Raw genomic sequence first — 20,070 nt, 5'->3', positions numbered from 1 at the left:
CAGTAAGTAGCTATTTTTGTTGATCTAGGGACCGAGTGAGGAGAGGGAGGTTCCTAAGCTTGCTGGGGGCAGGAGAAATATTTAGAGTATCTACCTTCAACGTCGTTTGCAAACTCGACTGCTCATTGGAACCCCCGGGGAGCTTTAAAAGCTCTGATGCCTGGACATCAGCGCAGAGCTCTGACTTAATTGATCTGGGATGCGGCCTGGGCATCTGGATTTTTTTTTTTAACTCCTCAGGTTATTCGCAGGTTGAAAACTACTGACATAAACCCCTCACTCCTCTTCCGAAAAAATCAGATTCTCAACCCAGGGCTTAGGTCCTGGGTGTCAATCCTATCCCTTCGCAATCTGCCCGCTCCGCAGGGTCCCGGAAAATCCGCGCGGGCGACGACGCTAAACACGCCTCCGCGGAGGGCGGTGCGGGGGGCGGAGCCGCGAGCGGCCCCGCCCCCTGTACGCCTATCCGCGCGCGGTGCGGGCCCTGACGTCACTCTTGTCAGGGCCGCGGCACGTGGGCGGCCGGACGCGCTGAGCCCGGCGCTGCGGGGCCGCGGAGCGCGGGGGAGCAGCGGCCGCGGGCTCGGGGAGGGGGGTGGGGTGGGACCGCGCGCGGCCTCGGGTGCGGGCGCGACCGGGCAGCGCCGGCGCGGTGTCTTCCGCCCTTCTGCGGCCGTCTGCATATTTTGTCTTTCTTTTTTGCAATTTTGAACATTTTGCAAGACGGTGGGTTCAAGACAGGTAAGAGCATCCCGCACGTCGCCGAGGAGCCGGCGGGCCTTGGGCGCGCTCTCCGGAGACCGTCTGCACTGGAAACCTGAAAGTTTTTTGTTTTCATTTTTATTTTTTTTTTTTATGCAGATGCATTTATAAAGATATAAGTAAATTTTTTCTTCCCTTGTCTCCAAACGAGTACTTTTGGCAAAGGACGGAGGAAAAAGCTCAGCAACATTTTGGGGGGGGCTTTTTTTTTTTTAAAGAAAAAAAAATTGCATCGCGATGGAGAAAATGTCCCGACCGCTCCCCCTGAACCCCACCTTTATCCCGCCTCCCTACGGCGTGCTCAGGTCCTTGCTGGAGAACCCGCTGAAGCTCCCCCTTCATCCTGAAGACGGTGAGCGCTGCCCTCCCGCCCGTCCCGCTCTGGGAATGGACGGACGCTCCGTGGGCCCCCCGTCGCCGCAGGGCACCCCGCTAGCTAGCTCGCTCGCTGGAGCATCCATCTCCCTCAGTCCCCAGGCACCCTGGCCCTGCTTTGATGAAATAGAGGAGCTCACCCATCACCCCACCCCTCCTGGGAAAACGGGGACCCCCCCCTCCCTGAGCAACGTTTAAAATAGCGCTGGGGACCCGGCCGGGCCTCGCGGGGTCCCGCTCCGGCGGCGCAGGTGGGAGCTGGAACTTGACAGGTCAGTGTTTCCCGCATCGAGGCCCCTCCGCCCGCGGGGTGAAGCCGCCTGCGCCAGGGCAGAGCTGCTCCCGCTGGGGAGGTGCAATCGGGGGGCTTGCTTCCGTCGGGGTGGGGGCTCGAAGGGGGGATCCCCCTGCCCAGGCCGGGTATTGGGGTCCTGTCATTGCTTCTGTTATTAGTTAGGATTTGGCACTCGCGAGGTGTGATCGGAGACGCGCGTTCTCCGGTGAAGAGTATTTGAGAAAGGGGGGGTGCTTGCAGGAGGGGGTGTCTCTCGGCGGGAAGCCGTGCACGCCTCCAGCGCTGACACTTTCCCGGTGCGCTTTCTTGGTGGGAGGGGAGAGAGGAGCAGGCTCACGTGGAACCGCGCAGGAGCCTCCTCTGGCTCGAGCCCTTTCTTGGTAAGTCCCAGACCTTCCCCCAGGCAGCCTTGGCTGCAGCGGGACCCGAGGGGCTGGACGGACGGGCCGGGGCCGCCAGGGACTTGTCCTTTGGGCTGATGCGGATTCTTGCTTTCTCTATCACAGCAGCAAATTCGGGCCGTGGGGCTCAGAGTGCAAAGTCTTGAAGGATCCTTTGGCTACACATAGCTCGGGGAGTACTGGCATCTCCTCGCCTAGAAATGCAACCTGTTGCATTGCAAAAGTTGAGGGGTTTGGTTCTCCGCCTGCAGAGCACAGCTTTCCTTGTGACTCTCCTTTAAGGAGTAGCACTTGGGAGGAAGGTGCTGCCTGCAATCTTTTTTGCATCCGTGGGTGTTTTAAGTCACATTCTCAGGAGATGAGACTGTAGGGGATTAGAGTGGATGGCGGTGGAGGCTGTTTCTCTGGGGAAGAAACTCAGAAACCAAATTCCTTAATCCCAGATTCCACTGGCGCCTGAGCACTAGACTTGGCAAAATCCAGAGCGCTGGTTAAAGCCCTCATGGGGTGAGGCAATGCTTCCAGGTAGAAATAGCTGCGCACCTCCATCATAGGTATGTAGAGTAACTACCTTTCCCGTCAGTTGTGCTTTTAACAGGTTGCAAATGTGTATAGTGTTTGTGAATTGGGTCATATTTATGTGTTTGGGGAAAGTAGAGGAAGAAAACACTCTGTGTTTGTGTGTTTTTTTTAAAAAAAACACCTGCTTCTGTAAAATACAGCGTAGCTCAGTGGCTTTAGAAGCAAACGCCTGTGAGCTCAGGAGATGTTTTCTTCCTTACCAATATGAGGTATTAGTCAAGTTCCCTCAAGGCTCAGAGCCTCCATTTCTTCATTGTAAATGGGGATAATTGCTATTTGCAAGTTGACTGTGAGATTTTTGGAGATAACATATGGAAAGAACCAGGTATATAGTAGGTGCTCAATACATGGTTTCAAAGAAAGGTGGAGAGTCCCTGCTTTAGCAGAACTAGAATCACCAACTCACCGGCTTTCCACATCTGAACAACTTCATATTGTTACTATAATGACTTTCCTAGATGCTAAATCATGCCTGGTTATTGCCTGCTTTCTTAAAATACAAAAACCCAAACCATAGCAGTTGTATGTAATTGCAAGTGTTATTTTCCCACTGTGGATTTAAATTATTTGCCTCCTCAAATCATGCCCTGAAGACTGCTGTCTTGTTGAAAACCTAGAGCAGTCTGCAGCCCTGTCCCAAGGACTGGCACTTTCTTCCCAAAGTAAATAGGAAGATGTTGAAAAACAGGCAGAGATCCATGTCCTGCCTGAACTTTTAACTCTAGATCCACAAAGGCAGCAGCCAGACAAGCCCGGTGTTTGTGACCAGCAGCTTTGTAGCAGAGGCCAGGGGAGGTGGTGAAAAAGCGGCGCGTTTTCTTTGTTAAAGTCCAGCTCTCCCCTCTCTCTCCCTGCAGCGTTTAATAAAGACAAAGACAAGGAAAAGAAGCTGGATGATGAGGGTCACAGCCCGCCCGTCCCCCAGTCGGCGTTCTTGGGACCCACCTTGTGGGACAAAACCCTTCCCTATGACGGAGACACTTTCCAGCTGGAGTACATGGACCTGGAGGAGTTTCTGTCGGAAAACGGCATCCCCCCCAGCCCTCAGCAGGACCACAGCCCTCACCCCCCGGGGCTGCCGCCGGCCGCAGCGCCCCCCTCCGTCATGGACCTCAGCAGCCGGGCCTCTGCGCCCATCCACGCCGCCATCCCGTCCCCGACCTGCATGCAGAGCCCCATCAGACCAGGTAAAGCCTAGAAGGCTCCCCTCCGGGCGGGGGGAGGCCAACAGGAGGGCAGGATGCGGGCGGCGCAGACATCTTCACGGGGGCTCAGCTCACTCTCAGAGAGGAGCCTCGGACTGGGTGGGGAAAAAGGAGGTGCACAGTTGTTCTTGTGGGAGATGCTGCAATAATTAATAAGTAGTAATAATACAAGAATAGGCTGTTCCGTGTACTCTCAACTATAAACCTACTTTTGCCCCCACCCTGCGATTCGCCCACTGCGGTGGTCGTCCAGCTTCAGTGAGCATCTTTATCACCCAGAGAGTCAGCTAAATGCAGATTCTATGGACCTATCCTAGAAATGCTGATTTTTTTCAGGTCTGGGGTCAGGGCCCAGGAATATGCATTTTTAACCAGCTCCCTGGGGGATTCTGATGCAGCTGATCCAAGGACTGCAGGTTAAGTAATACCAACTTACAGTTCATGATTTAGGCAATTCAGGCATCCATCCAATCTCCTGTCTCTTTTCCACACCCCCAACTACACAGATAATAGGCTCCTGCTGAATGATTTGGGTGGACTGTCTATAAAGCTGTGGTTTACCTACATTCACTATTGTCTGGCCTAAAGGAAAAAATATGTGAGGTAGGAGTGTGGAGCAGATAGGTTTTTTATCATTTCATCTCGTGTTGTCATGGTTGAGAAATTGATTCTCAAAGCAGCTCTCATGTTAAGCGTGGCTTAGCCTTTTTCAGCAACTAGGCCCCATATTTCTCTCTTCAGTATTCCTATAAACCAAATTGTTCTTACATGTCCTTTTTTCATTTTCATCTGTCTAGCACACTTAATCCACTTTTTATCAAAGCCCGCAAGACCACAAGGTCGGCTGTACATGGTGTTGAAATATTACAAAAACCATCACCCAAAATGACCAGTACTTCAAAACCCACTGCTGAATGCTGAGACATAAACACAAGTTGAGGCAGCTGTGGCTTCACGCCTTTAGCACCCTGTAGTGCAAAATGAACAGGAAGAAAGACCGTTTTATGTGCACAGGTAACCAGGAACAAAGATTCAGCCAGATAAATTGCCAGGAAGGTCGGGGAGCTGAGGGCCTTCGCTGCGGGGGAGACAGAAAGCAGGACAATGGGAGACTTGTGCGAGAGATCATTCCTGAACCTGGCGTCCTCAACGCGTGTAGAATTTCTGTGACACACAGAGCAAGATTAAAACGAAGGAAATGAGGCAAAGGAGGAAGAGCACACCCCTGCCTTGAAATATTAGTATTGGGGTTAAAGGTCTCCCATTCATATCTCTCTGTGCTGGCCCCTTCTCCAGCACCTACTCTGAATGATCACTCAGGGCTACGGGCTGGAATGGAATCAAGTCTTAACCTGTGACCACCCAGGAGGCTGCAGAAGCTTGGGGAAATACTCCTTTATGTGAACCTGAGCCCCTGTTACTAAGAACATACAGCGTCACTGTCATCTTTTTCCCCACAGCAGACAAGCAGCGAAATAACCATTCAAAGTGGGGGGAAATCAAGGAGAAGGGGACAGAGCCCCAGGGAGAAGGGACAGTTGTGCCCCAGCCATTCTGCTCTGCAGAATAGGACCTGCCGTTTTGTAGCTGCGTGACCTTACGAAGTGACAGCCAATCAGAGCCTCAGTTTCCCTTTGTGGAGAATGGTATCATTTCTGTTTGATTGAGTTCTTGTGGAAATTAGAGGTAATAGGTATAAGTCCAATGACCAGCACACATGTTCTATTAGAGCAGCTACGAAAGTTGTGATAAGTGTGTCAACTTGCATCATTTATTTCAATCCCTGTCTCCTGAAATACCTTCTTAGAGTAATTAGGTATAGTGTATAACTTCTTCTGGAGAGAAATATCAGGAGATTTGGACCAATAGTTATTGAGTTGGGGTGTTTGACCCCTAACACTTGCAGTCAATTGAGAAGTATGTCTCAGTCCTCTGCCAAATACAAGATATACCACGTTAGAGATACTGTATTTTTTCCCAAAAGGCATGAAGATATTGGGCTCCCACACTGTGGTTTCCTAGTGAGAATCAAGAACCAGGGTTTGGGGGTTGGAGGCTTCATAACAGTCATTTGTCAGAGCTCCTTAGGATCAGCATTCATCTGACTCAGGAAGGCGAGGTGCCCCAGTCAGATTTGCAGCCCATAGCGAAGGACTCTTGAATTTCAGTGTTTTGTTAGGTTGCGGAGGAAGGAAAGGCACTAGGATCAAAGGGGATCCTGGGATCTACAAACAAACTCTTCATTTACATGTCGGGTTTTTTTTTTGTTGTTTTTTTATCATGGAAACACACTTCAAAATAATCTTTTTCTTTGAATTGAAAACTCAATGATACTCCTAACAAAAGAGGAAAAACGTGAAAGCTCATCTTCAAATACCAAACGCAGATAAAATACCCCTCTGCTGTTTACACAGTGTTGATCATCACAAAGATTATGATACAGAATAAAATTCTGGAGGGGACTGGACCTGATGGAGGGTCTGGCACTAGCAAGCCTGGGAAAGGAGAAAGTTCCTACTGTTCTATGTAATCACAGTGGCGACCAGAATAGAAATGCCAGGTTAATCTTGAGGAAAGTAAGTCCTCAGAAGGGAACAGCACAGATGTAGCCTTGAGTGTTCTGGGAATTATAATCTCAGTCTAGAGCAGGATTTCTCAACCTTGGCTGTGTTGATGTTTCAGGTAAGTCTTTGTTGTGGGGACTGTCCTGTGCATTGTAGGAAGTTTAAAGACGTGTTCACACACGTACACACAAACACATACAAACTCATACACACACATGCTCACACACACACTGACACACATACTCACTTTCACACACATAAACACACACACATAGTCACACTCACACACACACTTTAGCTGTGACAAGTGAAAATGAATCCGGTCGCTGCCAGATGTCCCCTGGGGGCACGATCGCCTCCTGTTGAGGACTATTGATGTAGACTGTCAGTGTGGGCAGCAAACTCGGGGCTTAATTCCAGACCCTGTCGCCCACATGGATGCTTTTGACCTCCTGGGATGCTCTGTGGCAACACTTTCGAGACTGTCAGGGGACATCAGGTTTCAAGAAATATAATGTTCATAAGAGCATAGTTATACACGTATAGTTTGTAAAACTCGGGAACTGGGTTAATCGGGAGACAATTTCAGAATAGTTCTATTAAACATTTGTTTTCAGCTATTGGGATCTTTCAAGTTATGCTCAGTGGCATCGTGTCATTAGGGCTCCCTGCCTGGCTGAAAGGAAATGAAGCCGTAAGGCGACATAGTAAGCACTTCTGGGTCTGCCCGGAACGCGTCCGGGAACGACAAGGCGCTCGTCCCTGTGACTGTACCCACCACGACTGCCCCAACCCCTTTCCTGTTCTGCGTTCCTGTCCTTACTTCTCTGACTAGCTGTCTGATCAAAGATGAGTCAAGTATCTGGAGAAATGTGCTTTTCCTTGAAGAAATAACCCAGGGGCCCGTCGGAACCTCCTGCGGCCCTGGGGTGATGCTCAGCTTTCTGGGCTGATGTCCTGATGAAGGAAGAAGGGTGCTGGTTGCCCGGTGCTCTCGCCGCCTGCACGGCTTGTCAGTCATCGAGGTGCGGCATCCTGGGCGTCCCAGGCCAGCAGAGACGGCAGGAGTCACCCTGACCACATCGGTGATTGCGTTTCAGGTGCCTTCAGAGGCAGTACTGGGAAGCATGGGGTTCTGGAAAAGTAAGAGTCTGTTTGCCCCGAGGACTGAGCACTCGCTCTAAGGACAGCAGTCCCTTTAGGGAAAGTCGTCCATAGCAAACAAGGGCAGAGTTCTTTTTACGTCACATGCTCGTAAAGCCGGAGTTGAGGTCGTTTTCTCTGGTGGCTTTTCTCTGAATAGCTTGGGGGTGTCCTGTACCGTTGCACCCACATCCAGCTGAGAACTGAGGAGGCTCTCTCCAGGCCCGAGCACAGCCTGGGTTAGGGTGGAGGCTGGCTGTGGGTGGTGGAGTGACGTGAAAACCCTCCCGTGGGGGTGGGGGGAGGGGGGGGCATAGGAGAGTGGGGAAGTCGGGGAGAACCCGGCCTACCTTTGCAAGAGGGAATCGACGTCGTCCCTGCTGACCTTCCTTGTGAGAGGGCTCTGGTGTGGAAGTAAATGCTGGCCGTGGGATCTGAGTGATGGCGGGAGCTGTGGGCTGGTGGCTCTGGGATGAGGGAGGCCCTCCCGAGGGACCAGCATTCTTTTGCTTTCCCCAAACTCATGAGACGAAGCTTCAGTTTCCCCTCCCCTCCCACGCGATGGGTCTGTGGTGTCCAGTCCAGCAGGTCGGAGCCTGCAGGCCGGGAGCGGCGTGATTGACAGCTGCGCCTCAGGAGGGGCATCGGGACCAGGGCCATCGCCGAGGGGAGACACTCAGCTTTGTTTTGGAGGCAGGCAGGCCTTTCTCTGTTTCTTCTGAGAGTTTATCTTTTCCACCGAGCCCTGCGCAGGAGGCTGGCCCTGTTCTCTCGGCTTTGTTTTGCTGTGATGCTCCCAGGATAGTAGTTCCCAGCCTTCTGGCAGGAGGTGTGTTCAGAGAGGTGTGTGAACTGCAAGTCAGGTTGGTTGTTGAGAGCATAGGGTGGGGACCCAGGGACTCGGGTTCACGTCCTGGACCCACACTGGCCTTCTGTGTAACTTTGAGTCAGTTTCTCAATCTCTTTAAGCCTTAGTTGACTCATCAATAGAGTGAAGACCATAACTGGTCCCCCTCCCATGGGTTTCAGCAGGGTCCAATAAGATGGCACAGGACGGAGGATGGCGTGGTGTGTGGCATATGGATACCCCATGCCTGGAGCTGTTGTTATGATGCCAGTGGCATGGGCATAGGGAAAAGATTGACTGCATTCCCAGCCTCTGCTCTTCATTTGGGATTTGTTTCATTCAGTCCCCTTCCCTCTGCAAAAATAGGACATGCATTTTTTTTTTTTCCGGCATGCCCAGTATTCTCTGTAGCTGCTTGACTTTCCTCCTTCATTCTGGATTAGGACAAGTCACCCCTCCAGTGTTAGCCCAGCCACCTTGCTTCTGGGTTAGCACCTCCTGTCCTGCCCATGTGGAAACAGCCACTAGCTTGGTGCCCAGCCCCCCTGCCCACCCCCCCCAGCTCTCGTGAGAGCTCCAGCAGCCCTGGCTGCCTGCCCGCCTGCCCGTGTGCTTCAGGCACGTGGCTGTGCCCTGTGGAGCTCGCCCAGCTCTGGGTGGTGTGCTGGCTGCCTTCCGCCCCCCGCCCCCACGCTTGCTTCCCTTCCCAGGCGAACCGAAGCGCAGCAAGTGCCAGCGAGAAACTGTAACGCTGACCCTGGCATGAGAAAGCCGAGCTCTGTAGGGCCCTTCAGATGCCAGGGAAACCTGCTCTCTCCAGCATCCTAGCCAGACCTCAAACTTGGCCCTCTCTCCTGCCTGTCTGCCCAGAGGCCCTGTCTTCTCTGCGCCATGGTGGTGGGCAGGATTCCTGCAGGCCAGCTCCTGCCAAGGGTCTTGGCAGAGTCCTTCCAGTTCAGCACTGTGCCTACCAGACTAGAAAAATAGCAATATGAAGACAGAACTAGGTAGAGGAGAAGGAAAGGCCGGGGGGAGGCGGGAGGAATAAAGGCCTTGATAACATCCTAAAGTAGAAGCCAGGGGATGAAAAGACAGCGGTGATTTATTGGGTTTCTCAGAAACCTCGCTGCCAACCAGCACTAATCACTTTTACCCAGCAGTCATTTTTTATGTCTCAGCAGTGAGAATAGAGGGAAGAGGGAAGGCAGTAGGGGAAGTAATAAGATTTAAAAAAAACATTGGGAAAGAATATATGAGAGAGGGCCAGGGAGGTACAGGGTCTGCATTCGATTCTGTAATGGGAATAGGTGAGCATATGTTTCATTTATTATAATACCTGGTATTGCCCCAGCAAATGTTGACCTGAAGCCACAGGGCCAGTGTTTTGGAATAAACTTAAATTTTCTTAGGATGTAGGTGCCCGCTGGCTCACCTTTCACAGCGTCCATCGGATTGTTCTGTGTTTGAGACACAGTTTGAATATGGGCGGTGTAGCGATGTTTCAGATCCAACAAGCAAGCAAACCCGGCTGGACCCCCAACTCCACCCTGCTTCCTCGTGATCTCAGGCAGGCCGTTTAAATGATCCGAGCTTCTGATTCCCCATCGGGAGCTTTGGAACAATTGCTGGATGTGCCTCAGGGGATTGCACACAGGAAGTGCTCAGTACCGGCATCCTCGCTCCCATCTGATCGCATTTCTCGGAGGGGGGGACTAGCACCAGCCTAGCACAAGTGTCTCCATGCTTTTCCCTTCCTAGCCTATTAGGGCCTTTGGTCAAGCAATTTAAACTTCTCCTCTGCTTCTCTACCTAAGTCTCGTCTGCTCCTCTTAGCCTCTGAGGTTTAGGTAACCGTGGGTTGCTAACAGTAATCTTTATTCATTCCTCCTGGCTCATGAGATTAAAAAAAAATCTAAGAAACAAAATGCAATTCGAAGAAGTTCCTGATTAGAAGATCTCTCCGTGACGTATTTGCTAGTCTGTCAGTCAATCAATCAATGTTACCGTTGCATTAGTAATTATGCTTGAAGGCAATGGAATGGCCTCATGGTAAAGAAACTGTGAAGGCACGTGGTGGAGCTGGGAGAGGAGAAAGGTCTTGCTTACTAGCAAGACTTTGCATAGCATTCCAGAACAATAATTCCTCCTTCCCCCAAATGGCCCTTTATTGGGCAAGTCCTTGCTCTTTCTGAACCTCCACTTTCTCATCTGCAAAGCAGCATCTTTGCTGGGTTTATGTGAGCTTTCTAAAGCTAACGTACACAAAGGGTCAAAGGTGGCACCTGGCACACAGTAGGCCAACCTCTGCCGCGAGTCAGTTTGCTTACTTTTCTCTAGTAAATGATATCAAGATTGGAAAATAACAGAGGAAGTTGTTGGAGCAAGGTGCCCTCTGGACGGTCCCCAGAAGTGGCTTTTGCTTTGTGTCATACCCCGGGGAAGACAGACAAGGGCACAGTTTGGCTGCTGGTCTCAAGGAGGTGGCAGTGTAGTAGAAAAAAGTAGAACATTTAGGTAAAAGGATGGGTGACAGGGCAAACTAGCATGTTCCCGGCGCCAAACGATGGGTACAAGGAGGACCCCAGTACCTATTGTAAAGAGGAGAGTGAAAGAAAGTGAGTAAAAACGTTCAAAATAAATAAGGGAGCAGTTCAGACAATAAGATCTGCCAGACCTCACAGGAAGCAGCTACTGCCCAGGGCAAGAGTGCCTGGGGCGAGGCTCCCTGGAAGAGTTGGACCTTCTGCTGGGCCTGGAGTGAGAGGCGGAGGAGCCAGAAGGGTGAGTGGGCAATGGTGCGGCCAGAGTTGTCAAAGCAGGAATGCCCACGGGGTGTTTAGGGAACAAGGTGTAGATCCAATTTGGCTGGTGCAGGAAATTCATGTGAGGGAGTCAGGGAGATGAGTCTGGAGGGGTGGGTGCCAGCCAGGCTGGCAGCCTCAGGAATGCCAGGCTCCAGCGCTTGAACTCCATCCAGCAGGCGGTAGGGAGCCCTGGAAGGTTTTTTGAGTAGGGAAGTAGCATGTGGACATTTCCCCTTGGGTTCAAGGTTGGATTGGAAACATTTTTAGATACTTCACAATAGTTTCCTCTGGCAAACCGGGACTTCCTTATTATTATTGTTTTGAAAATAAATAATCAGCCCTGAACATCAAACAGCTTTTCAAAACACAATGTTCTAATGATCTAGACAAAGTAATGTGAAAACACAGGGTTTGGGTTTCACTTATGAAGCCCGTAATTTGGGCGATTGGGGGAAACACTTCTTTGGCAAGGAAATAATTTGAAGGATTTGAATGGTTCAGAATTTAAAAGTCTTATAAAAGCAGGCCTGGTGTCACAGGAGTAGAAAAATAGAGCTTAATAAACCCAAACCCACTAACGTTTATCACTTTTAAATGCTTCTGTTTTATAAAGCTCACTACGTTTGTAAACAAGAATATGGAACTGATTTCCGTGAGAGTGTGTGTGTGTGTGGTGTGTGTGTGTATGTCTGTGTGAGAGAAAGAGAAGCGAGAAAGAAGGCATTGCTGCCTCGGTGTTACAAAGAGTACTTGCCTGTGAGGATTACCTGCAGCAGGACTATCAAGCTAAAAATACTTAGCCATGTTTCCGGCCAGCTTATTAATTTTACTCCTGAGAGACAAAGGAATCATTATTGCAGTTTTGCATTCTTGAGTCCTGACCTTGTATTTGTGGCTTCCTTCTTTCCCGAAGCTGGAATTAATTGCACACGGCGCTGAGATATGGCAGCTGTGGGGGCGGGGGTGCTGCTGGAGGGAAGGCGCTTCGAGGGAGAGCACAGGCCCTGGGGGGCAGGGATGGGAGCCGCTGAGTGGCACAAGCATGAAATGACTTGTTCAAGTACCCCTGAAGTGTGCTCTGACATCCAGCCAAGACGACAGAGAGCTGGAGGAGTTGTCATAACCCAGACGGGTTCACTCAAATAAAAAATAACAGTCAACGTGTGCAATTTCACCTCCAGCTATGGATGGTAGACAATTACAGGAGTGCTGGCAGAATCGAGTGTCTGTTGGGGGAAAAGATCGGCAGCACTTGTTTCTGTTCCATTGGCTCCTGGTGGATACGCACACTCCATGACTTAATGTGAAAATTCCTGAAACATTTTCCTTCTTTTCTGACTTTTAACAAATACTGTCATTGTCTCAACTCCCTACCCATCCAACTCATCATGGGGATCCAGTCTCATTCTCTGTCCTGAAAAGTCACACAGTTCCCCTGCCACGCAAGGCTCCTAGAAGTTTTGTCTTGAGAAGTTTAATCTAGGATTTTGTGTTTTTCATGAATGATTTTTGGAAGCTGCTGTGGAATCTGGGGTCTTATAATCAGAGATGGCTCATGGCTAATTAAACCCCTTCCCCTCTCAAATCTTTCCCGGGAGACCCTAGATTCCTGAAAGCAGTGAGTGCATGCTACAGAGAGATGCTCGAGGGAGCCACCACACTAAATCATCTGTGACAAAGTGTTCTCTCAGAAAGTGGGATTGCATAAATGGATCGGCAGAAATAAATGCTTTGGCAGAAACGCACTGAGTGGGAAAGAGCAACGCTCTCTCTCCTAATTAGCTCTGGGAAGCAGTGTGCTTGGGTGTCTGCTGCGAAACCCAGGCGTGGTCGGGAGAGCAGAGAAGGAAAGTCATCGCTGCTCTGTAGGTGCTCTGCCCCTCATGGAAAGAGTTAAGCAAGGCTGTCCATTCATGCACAATAAATGCCTCTTGACTTGAACTGAATGGGAACGGCAAAGGCTTGCTTGGGGAAGGACGCCACCAGGCCCTGACCAATGGGAATCCATGCTGTAAACCAGATGAACAAGGTCCTCTGCTGTGCGGTAATCGGATTAGCCAGAGTAGAGCTCACAGTACCCCAGGAGGGGCGGAGTTCTTCCAAGGAGAGTGGCCAGCAGCTAAACTCTGCCTGCCCCAGGAATTGAACAGAAGACTTCATTCACCTTAGAATGGATTCATTATGCCATGGCCTCCGTATCGCTGGAGGAGATTATGGAGGCCTTTACTAGAGAAAACTTACCAAAAAAAAAAAAGTAGAATGGACATCTCAGAGCCAATCAAAATAATACTGCTTTTAAAAGACCAAAGGCCATGGAAAGATTTAGAGAGGGAAGAATAGATAATATAAAATGTAAAGATAGAAATAAAGCCCCAGTAGAGCTTCTAAGAATAGGAAAAGATAATTTTGTAGAACTGACTTTGTAAGAAATTCATAGAATTTGATTCCAGCTAATTTCTTTATATTACTGTGCTTTCCCTGGGGAGATGGGTACCTTTTTTTCTTGGTAGAATATAAAGTATCTTTATTTCAAATGGCAAGTAACACCTGACTGAATTTAAAAACATTTACATCCATGTAAAAAAAAAAAAGTTATTTTTTTAGCATTGTAAGTGAAATTTACCCAAACCTAACAAGCCACGTAGTGGTACCTGGTTGTTGAATGCCGTAGAAGTTTGAAGATGAATGACAGAAAGTTTCAGGATTATGAAAACTAGGTGTGACGAAGCGATGTGACTTGATTTATATTCCATTTCTGTTTTTACCTGCAAGCTTGCTTGGCAGTAACATGGCATTGGTTCAGATTTTGTGATCATCTGATCTTGAATCGATTACATTGAAATTATTGTCCCTACATAAAGAAAGATATTGCCAAACACATTAATTATGCACACATAATTTTGGGAGGCACACTTATCTGAGTACAAAACAGGCATTAAAGCCCTAATTGTGTGCATATGAATTGATGCTGTTGTTTACAGTGTACATTACTGAACAGCAAGAGATCTTCTGTCATCTGCATGTCAGTAATTTGGGTTAGTATTCCCATGAAATTGTTGCAGCTTGTCTCCGTATCTCCCCCTACTTTGCCCACCCCACTAACTTTTCATATTTAAAAAATGTTTTGTTGATTGATTCGAGAGAGAGGGAGAAAGAGAAACATCGGTTTGTTGTTCAGCTCATTTATGCATTCATTCGTTGATTCCTGCAAGCTTCAGTTTTCATATTATTATATGGAATCAAAAGAGCATTTTGGTTTATTTACCTGCCATCAGAGAGGATGCCATAGACCAACCCCCCAGGATGCCGTCTCCTCTGCAGTTTCGCTAATGAAATAATGGCCTGTCTGAGCAGCCTCCGCTCATTCTGCCCTTCTCCCGGCGGGCAGCAGCCTGCGGGGGCTACCCCTCGGCCTCGCTGAGACCTGGGCCCGCCGTTCACCCGCCCTGGGACCCCCCTGCCTGTTCCCTCCTCTGCGCGGGGCTGATGATACCCGCTCCGAGCGCCCTGGGGAGCCACCAGGCGCTGCGCGGACAGCCCACGAAGGGCGCTCACTAGGTGAACGGGAGCTTCATCTCTTACTCTGAGCGGCAGTTACTGCTTCGTCCCTTCCTCCGCCACACAGTCACCTGTGGACGCGTGGGTGGGAGCCCATCTTCTGCTGTGGAATGATGGCCCAGGACTGCTCCCCCCTTCCAAGCCGCTGTAGGGAAAGGGGGGGACAGAGCGGCGAGCAGCCGTGTGTTGGCCTCTGAACAGATGCCCCGCGCCTCGCGCCCCGTCCGTGGCCCTGCCTTGGGTAGCGTCGCTGAGACGCCTCTCATCTCCGTCCCCCCCACCCTCTGACTCCGCGCCCAAAAGACCTGCGCGGCTGGGTCATGGGTGAGAGGGAACTTCTACCTTTCCTTGGGTGCGCTCAGCTTTTCCCAACATGCTATGAGATCTGTGACCAGGGTTTTTCCTTTTTGGTGGACCCTTCCGTCGAAGTGGAATGGAACCATGAGGAAATTGAGAAAACAGGAATAAATTATTTGGCAGACAAGTGCGGACATGGTTTTTACACGAAGGGGGAGGTTTGATTCCAGCTACAGCTCCCTCAGTGTATTTTTACATCCAATCGAATGTCTCTGAGTTTTATAAAGAGTACACCCAGTGCGCCTAAGTTAAATCAGCTAATACACATGAAACCATAGCGATACCGGTTGTGTGTTAAAGCCCGGATGGTGCTAAGCGCTCAGTGTACGAGGTTGAAGGAAATCAGCTCATATTAGAAATGATACTGGTTCTGGACTTCAGTCTGCTCCCAAGAGGATTGAATGTGTGGCTAACATTGCCAGAGTATGTTTCCTCTTTCCTTCATCAGCTCTTCCATTCTGATTACAGGCAGCTTAAAAATACATTTGGGCCTGTCTCAGTGGCCAAAAACCATGGAGATCAGAACGAAATCATTTTCAAGGCAGAAATAACAAGCTTGCATGAGATACTCAGAGACACACAGTCCTGATAGCATCAGCACGTCACTGTCAGACCCTTTAGGTGCTAAACTAAATGGAATCTGGAGTCAGAGGTCTCCAGAGAAGCCATTATACCCGGGACAAGTCACGTATATTCTGAACCCCTCGCTTTCTCACCTGGGACGCGGCAGCATGTTTCACAGGGTCGTCACGAGGGTTAAAAGACATTGAGTGAGCTAACCAGCAAACTGACCGGGACTGTGCCTGGGCAGAGTTGTCACCCAGCAAGTTTTAATTCAGAGTGGAAATCTGGTATTTAAAGATCCTTTTCTAAAACATACTTGTAGTTCGATCTTTGGAGCCTCACTTCCAGGTTTCTGAGTTGCAGGGCTGAGCCTTTGAGAGACCCCCGATGCTTCCTCAGGCCCACGGAGGGATCTCACTTATAGTCCCAGCGATGGTGTTCATTAGAAGTATAACCCTAAGTAAGTCATCAGCCTGTCTCGATTTTACATCTTCATCTGCAAGATGGGAACAGCCTGTGTCCTTCTAACTGACAAGTATGTCACAACATAAAATAAGAGAGCCAGTTAGAAATTGGCAAAGTGAAAGTCCAATCAAAGTATAAACTGGGTTAGCATTATTATTGCCATTGGGTTTCAGGTGGCAGGAGGGGAGACCCTGTAGCAACAATCGCAAGGTAGGCCATCCACAAAGAGCTCTGGGCTCTAGGGCAGGTTCGCCGGGATCAGGCTGTGTGTCACTGGACGGGTCACTGAATCTCTCAGGCCCTCTGTTTTCTTCTCTGTAAAACGTGGGCGTTGTTTTTAGCTCTGTCCTACGACTACTAGGAACTGGAAGACTAGCATTCAAATTTTGGTGCAGAACTATCAAGCCTCATAGGGCAATGATACTGCTCCCGAGCAAGTGGATGGATTCTACCTCCCATAAAGTATGACAGGGTTTAAAAACTTAAGCCAAAACTAGCTGTTTTGGCTCAGTGGTTAGAGCATCAGCCTGCAGACTGAAGTGTCTTGGGATCGATTCTGGTCAAGGGCATGTACCTCAGTTGCAGGCTTGATCCGTGCAGGAGGCAACCAGTTGATGTGTAACATCAATGTTTCGCTCGCTCGCTCACTCACTTGTGCGCGTGTGCTCTGAAAAGCAAAGGGAAAAATATCCTCAAGTGAGGATTAAAAAACACACACACAGAAACTTAAGCTGCAAAGCAAAAGACATCTGACATCTTTGGAGGGAAAAATGCAACATTAAAATCAAGTTATTTCTTTTAAAATGGCCTTCATTCTGAATAGGAGGCCACTGGTTTCCATCTGGTGTTCAGCCTTACAGACTAGCCCTGAAAGCAAGTTATCTCGCTGGGATCAGTGCCCTAAGGCTTGGAATTTTTAGCAGTGGTTTGTTAGACAGAGAAAATAATTTTTAAACAAGAAAAGGAAAACCCCCAAGGCCCCTAGCTCAGTCTTCTGATGGCGGCTTTTCTGGAAGGGTGTGGCCAGCCGCGCTCCTGGGCTGCTCCCCTGGGTGGCTAGTTGCAGGACCTCCCACGGGATAGGTTTTGTCTCACCTCACAGCTGAGTCGCCAGTGGACTCGTAGGTGCCTGGAATGTCATCTTGTCAGATGGAGGCCTGGTCTGGGCTCAGTGAAGAGAGTTCTGTGATTAATTAGGATGCCTGCCATGGGCCGAGGTGGCACAGTCTTTGTGCCAGGTAATTTGCTGTCCTGACAGAGCAGGTTGGGAAGATCCTTCAGTGCTTGTCCCTCCACTGGGCACAAAGTCAAGGCCCCAGGCAGTGCTACTTCCTGTGTCCTGGAAAAGTGTTTTTCCAAGCCCCTGGCACGTCCTGTTTTGCTCTCTGAGTGAGGCTTATTCTGGTTAGCTGAACAGAGAGAATGGAAGAAGGGCAGCCTATTGATTCTGCTCCCTGGTCACAGGACAGGAATTGCGAGGTTGACGGAAGCTGTAATTCCAGCAGCCCCGTAGGATTCCCCTGGGTCCCGCGGAGCACAGGCTCGGTGCTCACTGCTCCAGCGACAAACCACAGAGCCCACCGGCTGTGGCCAGTGGTCACAGCTGCGGATTCCCTGGAAACCCCGCCGCTGGAAGGGCCAGGAGGCTGGCCCCCAGTACGGCACACCCTGTGCTCCTTGTTATTTAAGGCAGAAGTGCACTGGGGAGTTCACCAGTCTACTTAGGGTTGGGGCGACCTTCAATTACCCATGCTAATGGGACCCATGCTCTGAAGCCTGTTTCTCGTCACCTTCGGAATGTGCTTCGTGTTGATCTGCCTTCCTGGTGATATTCAAACTCTTCACATGTTTCTTTCTGTAAAGAACACTTGAGGGGGGGACTTGGTGCTCTTCACAGCTCCCCCAATATGCTTCCCACAGCCAGCCCAATGCCCCAGAGGTCACCTGAGTTTACATCTATGAACTGCATCAGTGGGAGGTAATAGTTGCATTTTATTGATGGGCTTGCTATGTGCTCCCTGGCATCAAGGTTGCTATGAGACAAGGAGGGGTCTAGGAGCGTGTGGGGCAGCGAGGTGCAGTGGGCTCGGGGTTAAACATTGCTACGGAGAATCTTTTACTTCCTCTGCTACTGCGATTTCCTACTGTTTCCAGTGACTGCACTTGAGCTCTGCATAAGATTAACCTTCCAATATCCTGAGGTCGGTTAACCGGTTTGCAGATTAACCATGGGGAAGGCTCACCATGGGCCTGGGAGGTGCTCCTCCACTCGGCCTGCTTGGTATTTAGCTGGTTTGGGCTGATTCCCTACCCATGGTCAGGGAGCAAAGGAGCAGTGTCTTCTAGAATCTTCCACTCCTCTCAACCAGAGGAGCCCATTGGCGCTTGAAATCCTGCAATCCCCAACATTGTCCCTAAGAGGTTCAGAAGGCCCTTGGGGTCCTGGCAGTCGGCCCCAGCCGCTTTCGGCCCCAACACACTCTCCAGCTTGGGAAGATCAGATTGGCTAGAAGGCACAATGAACTTGAAAGTCCTGGAGGTTGGTGACCTAATATGTTGAAATGAAGCCCCATGAGCAGGGCAGCTAATCATCTTTCCTTCTCAGCCTATGGAACTCCCTCACCCTCGCACCACACCCTCCTAAATGTAGATTGAGACACTGAGCACTGGATCCCTCCTGAGGTCAGAGGAGGCCAAGGCCACAGTGGCAGTGAGGCATGCATTGCCTACAAAAGCAAGCTCCTCGAGGTCCAGGCCTTCCCACAGTGACTGTTTGGGTTGCTATGAGCCCCTCCCCATGGCTACATAGGTTCATAGAAAGTTGACTGCGTTTGCCGGGTCCTGGTGGGACAAGGGAGTAGAAATATGTGTATTTGCCACACCTCACACCAGACCAGAATACACCCAATTTAACCTAGAGGTCAAGCTCCTGCCTTATTGGGAGTGATCTCCATTTTGCGGGGAAGGTTCCTTGGCTCCCATGTTTTCTGCAAATCCTGAGAAAGTGCACGAAGGACTTCAATCCGTGGCCTACCTACAGAGAAAGAATGAACATTTGCATGGGATCATGTTCGATGGATTATTTTTACGTCTTAAGCAGCATTCGCCTGAGCCACGGACATGTCTTTTCACCCCCTTCTCCTTTCCCCCGTTGCGTTTGGCAGGCCTGAGATGCCTGGCCCCGATACAGCCAAGTGTGCAGGCATCCGTGGTCCCTGTGCAGCCGGGGCCATGGGTTTCCTCGGGTCCTTCCCTCTGGCTCACGTTTTTCCAGGGCTGCTGGTGTGTACAGTCTATTTTATTAAAACAGAGAGATCTGCTTGGGCTGCCTGGCTCTTGCGGGCACGTGGAGAGACATGTGCTCCTTCGCTACGCCAGCCTGCAGCTCTCTGTGCAAAATACAGCCGCGAGCCAGGCACCGGGCCAAGCTTACATTTCACTCTGGAACACGCTTTCGCATCACTCCTTGGCAGAACATCCACGGTGGTGTCTATTTGGGGAGTAAGTTAGAGAAGTGTTGTTTCCCTCTGATGAGTGTCGAGAGATAGGACCTTTAGAAACACAGTGACCTTTTCCCATCCCTGTTGTCTTCAAGGTGCCCAGGTAAGAAGGCGATCCAGCTAAATGTGGCCGCCTCCTCTGCAGAGATGCCTCCTCCCTCCCAGGTTCTCCCGTTTCCCTTGCTAAATCAGTAAACACACCCGGGACCGCCCGCCCGGGACAGAGAAACGTAGGCCAAGGTAATAACATCAAAACCAAAGTCCTGGAACTCTTGAGTCAACGAGTTACCCTCCCAGATAAAACAACGTCGTTGTCCAAATCTTTGTTTCCAAAGATCTGAGACTTTTCAGATGTTGGTCGGAGGCCAACCATTGAAGGAAGGGACTTCAGCAAGCCTCCTGGAGCGGCAAACTGTTAAAGTAAACAAACGGACCTCTTCCATTCAGTTTTCCCTCACTGGTCTATTTTTATTGCTTTTGCGATTTTGTAGTAGCCTCCCCTCTCCACCCCTACTCCCATCTCCCTCTCGCTTTTCTCAGGGAGCAAGCTGACTGGCTTACATTCAGTAAAGCAAATATCTCATTTCAAAAAGAGGAGGTGGTATGATTTTTTTACTTCAGCGTTCCCTCACGCTCGGTCCTCACAGG

General features: G+C 50.1%; 1 protein-coding gene across 4 annotated transcripts in view; it reads left to right on the top strand.

Annotated features, from left to right (window-relative positions):
- The first annotated feature begins 613 nt into the window (after positions 1 to 613).
- HLF (HLF transcription factor, PAR bZIP family member) overlaps positions 614 to 20,070 on the top strand; it is a 50,045-nt gene continuing 30,588 nt past the window's right edge. For all 4 annotated transcript variants that reach the window (XM_081115751.1, XM_081115750.1, XM_081115753.1 and 1 more), the window contains exons 1-2: positions 614 to 1,114; positions 3,273 to 3,602. In XM_081115751.1, the coding sequence (XP_080971877.1) occupies positions 1,000 to 1,114; positions 3,273 to 3,602 (445 nt within the window). In that variant the 5' untranslated portion in view covers positions 614 to 999. The remainder of the gene's footprint in view (positions 1,115 to 3,272; positions 3,603 to 20,070) is intronic.

Source organism: Miniopterus schreibersii, assembly GCF_964146895.1.
Source record: "Miniopterus schreibersii genome assembly, chromosome: 16".
In the NCBI taxonomy this organism is placed as follows: Eukaryota; Metazoa; Chordata; class Mammalia; order Chiroptera; family Miniopteridae; genus Miniopterus; species Miniopterus schreibersii.
The sequence above is the reverse complement of the archived record's forward strand: the minus strand, read 5'-3'. Positions and strand labels throughout refer to the sequence as shown.